General features: G+C 36.2%; 1 protein-coding gene across 1 annotated transcript; it reads right to left on the reverse strand.

The window, feature by feature from the left end:
* Positions 1-840: 840 nt before the first annotated feature.
* Positions 841-2,557, reverse strand: LOC113290121. The gene is made up of 2 exons (XM_026539657.1): positions 2,039-2,557; positions 841-1,773 (listed from the first exon to the last, which is right to left on the reverse strand). The coding sequence occupies exons 1-2, from the start codon at positions 2,481-2,483 to the stop codon at positions 1,235-1,237; spliced, it is 984 nt and encodes a 327-aa protein (XP_026395442.1). The 5' UTR covers positions 2,484-2,557; the 3' UTR covers positions 841-1,234.
* Between the last annotated feature and the right edge of the window lie 8,724 nt (positions 2,558-11,281).

Consider the following 11,281-nt stretch of genomic DNA (forward strand, 5'->3'; position numbering starts at 1 on the left):
TTCGCAGCCTGGATCATGTCAAACAATCTAGGGGGCAACGTATTTTGGTTTGCGTTATCAAAATTCACAAACTGTGCATCCCAAATCTTTTTATCTTCATCGCTAGTCTCAGCCTCAGCGTGTTTGTTGAGGTATTCGATTACCTTTGCCAAGACATTACCTGTGATGGTAGTCGTCAAAGGGATACTGACATTATCCTGAGCTTCGTTATGATTAGTTATCATGTGCTCAAGGGTTTTAGACTGCAAGGCAGTGGCCTCCTGGATAACAAAGATCTGTTCGTCAGAACTCTTCAAAGTAATCGTCTTCGCTGGTGCCGTCGAAATGGTGATCGCCAAAAGAAAACTTGTTTGTAGTTTGTTTCTATCTCTCTCTGGACGAATGGGGAATTGATGAATCGCAAAGCAAAACAAGACCTGAAGGTGTATTTATACTTTATATGAGATTTCTAATGCTGGATTTGTTTTTCGTTTTTTCATTAGAATCGGGATTCTATATTTGAGCTGGACTCGGGTTTTAAATAAGAGAAGTCAATATTCCTTAGGATAACCGTGAGAGGACGCTGCTCTTTGGGCTCTTATAAGCAATGGCAACATCAACACGACCAGATGTTTCAATAGCACAAAATATCTTTTCTAGCTAGTAGAACTCCCTTCTATCTCAGGCACTGTAATCATTACCTCCACCCTGGATTCTGAGAGATTCTAGTACTTGCCGTCCTCAACACATCCTGAAGGCAAGCGCTGCTTACTGATACAGGGTGAATCGATATAGTAACCAGCAAAATAACACATTTGAAAAGGCATTACTCTTGTTTCACTGTAACTGGACAAAAAATGAGCTAACAAAAGTATACATTTCAATAAAATAGCAGATGCAGTTTAATGAGTCCAGATTCATTTAGATATGGCAATGCCAACTTTTCACAGTATGCAACCACAATGGAAAGCAAGAGCCCGAATTTTACTTATAGTACCGCACCATGAATAACATTTACGAGAACATATCTGTTCAACTAAATTGAAGAAGGTTAGATAGAACCTCCAAATGAAGTGTCATTGCTCTTTGAAGGGCAACTCATCCACATGACCATTGCTAACTGGTTAGTCTGGTTTAATACCAAATTCACTCCAGTCTTTATCTTTCTCCTCTGCATCAGTAGTGGGTGATACTTCATTTTGTACACCCCATGGTTCCAGTTCTATGCTTCTAAAGATACGAAATTCTACACAACTTAAATCTGAATTACCTTTTGGATGCTCAAGAGTCGGGTCTCCAAATCGCAAAACTTCTTCTTCCAAACTTGAATCTCGCCATCTTCCCTCCTTTTACCATGTTTCAATTCAGTGTCCATCTTTTTTAGTTCCTCCCCGAAGTGAGTGATTCTTCTTAGTATTCTCTCCTGTCTTTGGCCTAAAACCTTCTGACCTTGCTGTAAGCGGGCAATGCGCGAATCTGCATCTCTTTCTTGTCTCCACTTTAACTGCTTCAACTCATCTCCAGCAGCAATCTTTCTACGCTCTAAATCGACTAACTTGCCCTGGATTTCGACGCACTCGTTTCTCTTCCTCTGAAGCTCTACAGACAACCGGAGACGTTCACTTTCAAAATGACCCAAGAGTTTCCCCAATTCAACTTCACGGTTTGTAGATTCTCCAGATGATTTCAGCTCCTCATAACATCTCTTCGAATGAGTCTCTAAGTTTGTCTCTGTAGCTTCAGCTTTCAAACTCTTCGTCAGAAAACCTGGCGGACCATCTTCAATTCTGTAAGCTGAAAAACAATTTTTCCAGAAAAATAAAACATTTTAATTAGCTTAAACTGAGTCCCTGCACTTACTTCTCGATTCAATTTCAACTCAAACAGCATAACTTAAGCAAAACATGAACAAAAACCTTGCTCTAAAAATTGAATTAGCCTGATAATAGCAAAATTAAGTTTTCAATTCCACAGAAATCGTGATTAAATTTTTGAAAATCTGATAATAACAAAATTGAATATACGAATTGCTTGAAGAATTGATGTAGGAATTACTTACAGACATCGTGATTAGTAATTTGTTGAATCGTTGTTGTTGATTCATTAACAGTCAGATCATCATCTAATATCCTCGTATTCTCCTTCTTCTGATTCAAGCGATTTGAAACTCTACGCTCTACACAACTATGATGAATTTGAACTTCCTTTGTCAACGTTCTTTTCCTCTTCTCTTTACACTCAAACTCAGATTTCTCCAAACCACCACCATTACATTCACTGCTACTGTTACCTTCCTTTCCGTTTTTATTCTTTTCCATCAGAGTCTCACTTTGAACTAACTTATACTTCTTCTTCGCTCGATCGTGTTTTTCACAATATCTGATACTAGTATCAGCAATTCGATTCTTGCATCTCCACTTCTTCCCATCATGTACAACACATCGCTGCTCATTTGGAGGAATGATAACAGAATCATCGACCTTTTTCTGGGGCTGCTTCTTCATTTTCAAAACCCTAAATTCTTCGTTTTAGAATCACCGACTTAGTTTCTTCTGAATTCTGATGCTTGATGGGAGGGAGGGAGGGAGGGAGGGAGAGAGCGAGCGAGTGAACTATAGAAGAAAGACGACGAAGTTGTTATTTATGACTCGATTCGTGAGCAGCCACTTTACATTTCTAGCCCTTGCTTTTTCTGGAAGTTAATTAGGAACAAGGGTACAAGACTAGATATTTTGACATTTCCGGAGGAGCGAAATGGTAAAAAATATCGTGCAAATGCCCGAGTTCGCCGTGGACATGGGTAATTCGCGCCAAAAATACGGGAACAATAGGGCTGGCAACGGATAACCGATATCCGATATCCATTTCTGAAATCCGACATCCTATAGGATTTTATCCGACATATCGGATATCGGAATCGGATATTTTATCGGATATTTTCTCTTAATGATAACGATATTGGAATGGGCCTTTCCGTTAGGTTAATATCCGATATCCGATAGTCTAGGGGTGTACTTGTAATTTCCTACCCCTAGATATATGCTGCCGACAGGGATAACCTAATTAATCTAATTTATCGAAATCGACTTCTCTATTCGATTCTAGACTCAGAGACTCTAGTAGAGGAGGAACGTTTTTCATCAGAGAAGAAGTGTGATTCGAGATCGAGAAGTTGAGAAGGAAGTGACTCTCATCATCAGAGAAGAAGTATGATGATCAGTCATCATCAGAGACTCTCACAGAAGTAAGTCGATGTTTAATTTTGATGTTCAAAGTTAGGTTTCATTTTTCCCCAAAATCAACTGCATATTTTGATGTTCTTCTAATCTAATCAAAACCCTAAACCCTAAGGAAATCATGAATGTTTCTATGTTTTTAATTTTTGAGATTCTGAAAATCAATTTTTTCCAGATAAAATTAGGGTTACTAAAAAATTATCAAGTTTGTATAGGAAATTGGTTTCTGTCTTTCTGAATTCACTAAATCTGGTTTATATGAGAAAAAGGGTCATGGGGTTGTAGTTGGTTTCTTGTTGTTGTTTTTCTATGGTGATTTGTGAAGGAACATCAGAACATGACTAGCAATTAGAAATTAAGGTTTCTTTATCTTTCATTTCTCAAATAGTTGATTCCACTTTTCTTGAGGTTTTTTGATTTGGTGACTTGATTGATTGATTAGAAGGGTGAAGGGGGCTTTAAAATGTGGAATAAATATTGGTTTCTTCAATACTAAATTCATTCTTTTTTTCTTGCTTTTGTGATTAGGTTTTGAGTTTCAGCTGCAAATTTCAGGTCTTCTAGGAGTTCACTCATTCTTTAAGTTGGTTGTTGCTGCTACTGCTGCTGTACATTCAAGGTTTGTCACTGTACATGACTTGCTTTACTACTTAACTGATTAGATTTATGATTTATTCAGCAAGTATGTTTTACTAATACTATATTCATGTTGTTGTTCTCAGAATGTCTCATAAAGCATCCAACAGAGTTGAAACTTCAGGCACTCAACCAAATTCCGAACAACCAGAACAAGAAGATCAAAGTGTTGAATATTCAACAATTGCTTCAAGTTCAACACCTTCTTCAAGTGAGAGATTAGCAGAAGTAGCGAATGAAAATCATCCACTTGTTGTTGCTTTGTTGAAGAAATTGCGTACAACAAGGTCACCGGCATGGGATGAATTCACTAGGAGAATCATTGTACAACCTGTAAAAGGGAAGACAGATGAGGAAGAAGTTGTACTTATGGGTGAATGTCATCATTGTAAAAGGTTAGTACCTGCTCAGAGTGAACAAGGAACTACCCGCTTGTCTCAACATCTAAAAACCTGCCTTGAGAAGCCTGAAAACAAGACAGGCCAGAGGAAGATTAGCACTGCATTTAAAAAAGGAGGTAATAACCAAGTTAAATTACTTAATTGGAAGTATGATCCTATTTTTATGAGAGATTGCCTTGCTAGAATGATTGCTAAGCATGATTACCCTCTCAACATGGTTGAGCATTTCTACTTTAGGGAGTTTGTTAAGGCTTTAAACCCTGCTGCTAAAATGCCATGTAGGAATACAAGTAGAGCAGATGTTATGAGGTGTTATGCTGAAACGAAAGATGAATTGTTACTACAATTAGAGAAATTGACTTCCAAATGTAGTCTTACAACTGATATGTGGACTGCCAAATACACTAAAGATGGTTATTGTTGTGTTACATGTCATTTTATAGATGATGAGTGAAATTTGAAAGCCAAAACCTTAGCTTACATTGTAGTGCCGTCACCACATACAGGAGATGCTCTCTCAGATTTTATCAAAACTTGCACTTTGGAATGGAACATAGATAGGAAATTTTTCGCTTTGACTGCTGATAATGCTCCAGCTAATGGTGTTATGATGAGAAATCTTATCACTTGGCTAGATGGTAAAAATTGTTTGTTGCTTGGAGGAAAAATGTTTCACATGAGGTGTAGCAACCACATACTGCATTTGATTGTATTGTATGGCATGAAAGTAGCTGCTGAGTTTATAGAGGCTATTAGAGATTGTGTTAAATATGTAAAGTCTTCACAAGCTAGGAAAGAAAAGTTTGATATAACATTGGCACAATGTAGATTGTCTGGAGAAGTTAGTTTAGATGTGGACACAAGGTGGAACTCCACTTTCATGATGCTTAAGAATGCAATTAAACTGCAAGAAGGTTTTGAAAGACTTAGTGAGTTTGATTCTGATTTTGATATTCTACCATCTAAAGAGCAGTGGGATCAAGGAATAGAAATATGTAAATGTTTAGAGGTTTTTAATACTGTTTCAACTCAGTTTGCAGGGATTAAGTATCCAACTGCAAATCTGTATTATAATGGGGTTTATGAAATTAACAAATGCATAAACAGTTGGGAAGATAATGAGTTTTTTTATATCAAAGAAATGGGGTCGAAAATGAGAGAAAAGTTTAATGGATATTGGAGTGAGAGTAACTTGATTATGAGCATTGGAGTGGTTTTAGATCCTAGGTATAAGGCAAAATGGGTTAGGTACACATATAAAAGAATGTTTGGAGATGCTAAAGCTGCAGAACTTTATGAGAAATTCAAAACAGACTTGTTCAAGGTTTACAATGCATATGAATTTCAAAACAACACTGCAGCTCCTGCTTTCTTTAGAAACTCTGTCGCTCGCATGAATGTAAGAAGCTCAGGTGCATCTAGCACAGATTATGCTAGTTTTGTGTTGGAAAATGATGAAGATGATGTTCAGAAATCTGAGTTAGAGACATACTTAGCAGAACCAATTCTTCCAACTCTAACAGCTCAAGATGAAATGAACTTTGATATATTGGTTTGGTGGAAGATGAATGGTTGTAAGTATCCAACTCTGGCAAAGATAACAAGAGATGTATTGGCTGTGCCAGTGACTAGTGTGGCGTCAGAGTCCGTGTTCAGCGATGGTGGAAGGGTCCTAACAACTCATAGAACTTCACTAAGTCCAGATTTAGTCCAAGCATTGCTATGCTTAAGTGATTGGCTGCCAGACTTCTTTGATGCAGGTAAATCTTCGTTTCTTTTCCTTTACTTAATTCTTTTCCATATTAAGAACTGTATTAATATTAGATGAGCTACCATATGATTAGAACTGTGACAATATTCTTTGTGAATGCAGATATGGAAGTCGTCGACTGAAGTTGATGCAAAATGAAACCAGCAAAGAAGATCTAGTCATCTAGCCTTTTTTAGTGTAGTTTTTTGCTTGTAGTTGCAGACTTTGTTGTTGTTTGTTTTTTCATGTGTGATGTGACTGAGGTGTTTGTGTGGTTTGTATTTCTGAACAAAAAAGACTGTCAAAAAACTTTGAAGAACAACCTAAATTTTCAGCATTTCTGCATTTGCTTCTGTGACAGGCGTTATCGGATTTTAACGGATAAATATCCGTTATCCGATAGATTAACGTTAACGATATCGGTTTGTATTTTTGATATCCACCGGATGTTAACGGATATCGGATATCCGATAATTCTTAACCTTAACCTTATCGGATTGTCCAATATTCGGCGGATATTTATCCGTTGACAGCCCTAGAGAACAAGCACTATGGTGCACCTTGAATTTGGCTTCTTTTTTTTTTTAGCTCAAGCCATGGGTAGACAGAAAAAAGCAAGCATTATATGTGTTGGCGGAACTTAACAAGTGAAAGTATCACTTTTTCTGAAACAAGAGTATATTTGGATGGGTACTTCTTGATTTAGAATATTCAAATCTGCATAGCCATATTTTCATAGTCGTTAGAGCACTTCTTGGTCGAACTCGCAAGTTTTGTTATCTCAAGCTTGTTAATAATGTTAGTTGCACAAAATTGTATCTTGATTTCTAGTCTTCTATAATTAAATCTCGACTAGGATTAAAGTATGGTAGTTGAGTATCAGACATCTCTGAATAACTATCGAAGATTGAATACTAATAATCAAACGAAAACATTTGGAGAACTTCATCGACAAAGAGGTATGTAAAGACCGAACCATTATATTTATTCACGACATTACCATTCTATGTTAATGAGATTATATCATATGATTTAGTAGTTTTTGAAAACGCGGGGGTACCAAGTACACACCCAATTTTTTCTTTCGGCAACCTGTATGGACAAAACCTAATACAATTGCAAGTAGACCAACTGAATGATCCTTGACAATATGTATATTGAATTTATATCTCTAACCTCTACTCAATCATTATGTATATAGACAGAGGGTCCATGAACCTATAAGCAGAGTGCTTGGACGATGTCAAAAATCAATATCCAAGATCAATCTAGTCGTACCCAAATAATCCAACCGGAATTCTGCCAAGTAATTAAACTTGTTATCTATCTTTCAAGATACGAATTCTACAAGAACTAGTCTCGTAATCAATTATACTTAAGCAGACGTATTTACGTACAAACATGTGTAAATCCAATTATAAAGATAAACAATATAATGCGAAAAAGGAAAAATACAAGACACCAGAAGTTTTGTTAACGAGGAAACCACAATAGCGTAAAAACCTTGGTGCCTCATCCATATTTGAATATGAAACTGTATTAAGTTGCTACATACACTAGCCTACTATCAGATCTCGGACTGGAATGTAGTTGAGACCTAACCCACTTTCCAAGCGATTCAGTTACAGTCGCGCTCCTTACATGTCTTGAACCTCGTAAGATATACGAAATTGATTCCCTTGATTATTTGAAGTCCTTTACAACCTAAAAGTTGTCTCAACCTAAGTGAACACTTTTGATACCAATCTGCGTACAATAGAGAAGCCTATTTTATTTCCGTTTATCAAAGGTCGAGGTGAGAAAATCTGTTTGCAGTAGACAAAGCTAGCAAACCTCACAAATTCGGAACTTACGACTCTCGAAGAGCAGCCTAAATTATTAACCATCTCTCAAGAAAAATCTACAAAAGATCAACTAAGATTAGTTTTCATATATCTATCTTGAGGAATCACAAAGTCTGAGACGAATAAAACTTTGTGATTACTATCTATCTTTCCTGAAAGAGATTACAAAAACCTCAATAACATAAAATCAAGATCGGGATACACGAACTATCAAGGTAAAGATAGTCGGACCTGGCTTCACGAATCCCCAAAGAGAATTCTTTTAGTTATAGACCTAATTATGTTTCTCATAGGAAATCCGGGTCTATATAAGACGACTCTAGAATCAATTAGGACACAAGGTTTCATGGATTGATTTTCCCAGTTGAAAGAGCATCTCTATTTATAGATTTTCAAGGACCAGGGGTTTCATAGAATTCAAGCTAAGATAACTTGACAATTATAAAAACACTTTTAGGTCTTGAAAATATAATAAAATAATATACACTAGGAACCAGTTATGGAACAGTGTATAATGATTTTTCAGTTTTGCAAGTAAGACAATGAACTAAAGCAATTTGATGTTCAATTAAACATCTAAGAATTTAATCATGATACACATACATAAATGTTTGAGTGATCAATGAAGTCTTAGAAGCATTTGAGAGAGTTTTAGTAATGCTAAACACATTTAAAAAATAATTCTTTGAGCATATACTGAAAACTTAAACGGGTGCAGTTGGTACAACAGTTCGTGAAACGTTAAGCTTATTCAAGAGTCAGGGTGCAATGGTTTGTGAACCGGGTTCACCAACCCTACGAGACTACCAAACTTAGTTGACCACAGTTCGTGAACCGGGTTCGTCAACTGCTATCCTTTCATACCAACTTTCAAATTTCAGTTCACAATGGTTTGTGAACAGTCCCCAACTGAACTTGCGGTTTGCGAACTGGTTCACCAACCATCCTGTATTTCTGAAACTCAGATATATATGGTTTTCGAACTGGTTCGCGAAATATTATAAAGTTCAATATTTCTCTCTTATGATGTTTGAAACATTCCCGCGTAATGCGTGGGCAATTTTCAATTGATCTACAAATTAATTCACACAATAAATTGTTTAGAACTAATATTGTTAGCGATCGTTGAACATCTTTCCTTAGAATCATATTTCGAGATTTTTAACAAGACAAGCTTGACTCAAAACTTCTTCTTTGTAAATCTACTATAAGTCATGCAACATCTTCCCAAAAAGATAGAATAGTAAGATAATGAGTAAAATAGAATGGTTGAATCTTCACATACCTGATATAGAAGTTCTCCAAATATCTTCGTTGATCTTTAGTCTTCAAGGGTGATGTCTGATACTCAACTACCGAATTTTAACCTAGTCCGAGACTTGACTTAGTAGACTAGAAATCGAGATATGGTTTTGATCATCTAACATTGACAACAATCTTGAGATAGCAAAACTCGTGGGTTGCACCGAGCAATGCTCTAACAGTTTTAATAATGCAAAGAAGAAGTTTTGAGTCAAGCTTGTCCTGTTGAACATCTCGAATTATGATTCAAGCAATCCTTATCAATCTTAGTTAAGAACAATTTATTTTTCAATAATTATTTTTGTTCAAGTTGATCATTTGAGAATTGCCTAAGCAATTATATTTGATATATGGAGATTGGAAATATTACAAATCATGAAAGATTTTTTTTTAGAACTACTGAAATTTGGACACAGGGTAGGTATATATGCATACCTAGTATGCGTACCCTAAATATCCGAGTTCCGGAACATAGGTAAGTACGTACACCCAGTATGTGTATCCTGATATTATGAATTCGTATAAAGGGGGAGGTACGCATACTCAGTGGCCTGAGTTCGTGAATAGCTTAGGGTATGTATACCCAGCACACGTACCCTAGCTCACTGAATTCACGAACTGGTTCGTAGGTACGTGTACGGCTACACATACCTACGTAGTATGAATTAAGCATATAATCATAACATATTTTCACAAATATGTTTGGTGTTGCTACAACTCTCATAAACACTTCTAAGACATCTTTGATCACTAAATCACTTTGTGTTTATGAATCATGATTTAAGTCTTGAGTGTCAAATGAACACAATTATGCTTACACGTTCATATGGCATATTTTCCATGAACTATTAGTGTACACGGTTCCAGTAGCTTGGACCTTATTGTATATTCTTCTATGTAATTTCAGGACAAATTTCTCACATGCTTATATGAACACCTAACAAGAAGTTTATCTAAACTGAGGAAGTGTTTACTTTAGTTTCAAGTTATCTTGGCTTGAATCCCAAGATACCTATAGTCTTCAAAGTCTATAAATATAGAGACTCTAACAACCGGGAATTCCAATCCCTTCTGTTTCCTAGTTGTGTGCTAAGGTCGTCCCCTGTTAACCTAGGTTTACTCTGAGAAACATAATTAGGTTAGCGACTCAAAGATTTCACTTAGGGATTTATGAAGCCAGGTCCGACTATCTTTACTCTGATATTTAATGTATCTTGATCTTTTTTTATTGATCTTCAAGGTTCTTATCTCAGATATAAATCTCAAATTTCTCTTCGTCTCAGACTTTTTGATTCCTCAAGATAGATATCTAAAATTCTTATTTGTTGATCGGTTTAAGATTGTTCTTGAGAGTTGGTTAGTAATCAAGGATTCTTAGCTAACCGAGTGTAAGTGTTCCAGATTAGTGAGGTTTACTAGCTTTGTCTATTGCAAACAAATTTTCAAGCCTTGATTTATACGATCTAAAGAGAAATGAAATAGGATTATTTGTTAGAGGCAGATTGGTATCAAAAGTCTCCACTGAATTGAAGAAACTCTTAGGATATAAATGACGTCATCTAAGGGAATCAATTGCGTACAACTGAAAAAGCGGGGGTATAACAACCACACCCAATAATTCGTTCGACGACCTGTATTGACTAAACTCCAATATAATTCCAAGAGCACCAACTTAAAATCAAGCTTAATCTCTTTTTCTCAATACAATTATAAAATCGAACAGATAGAAATACGTGAGCTTGATTTATATGAAAAATAACTTGGACGGTACAAGACCAATCCCCAAGTGTCAATCAAGTTATATCCAACAATCAAGGTCGGATTTATCAACTGATTGAACAACGCACAACCTGTGATATTTCAATTATATAAAAAAAAATAATGTGGAAAAGAAATAACACAGACACCAGAAATTTTGTTAACGAGGAAACCGCAAATGCAGAGAAACCGTGGAACTACATACACTAGCCTACTACAAGTTAACTTCGGACTGGAATGTAATTGAGCCCTAACTAAGTACCACACCGATTAAGGTATAGTTGGTGACTTATAAAAAAATCTGCGCACTTGATTCCCTTAGCCGGTCTCACCCACAACTAAGAGTTCCTACGACCCAAAGTCGAAGACTTATAA

The sequence above is a fragment of the Papaver somniferum genome, chromosome 6 (genome assembly GCF_003573695.1).
Source record: "Papaver somniferum cultivar HN1 chromosome 6, ASM357369v1, whole genome shotgun sequence".
NCBI classification, from domain to species: domain Eukaryota; kingdom Viridiplantae; phylum Streptophyta; class Magnoliopsida; order Ranunculales; family Papaveraceae; genus Papaver; species Papaver somniferum.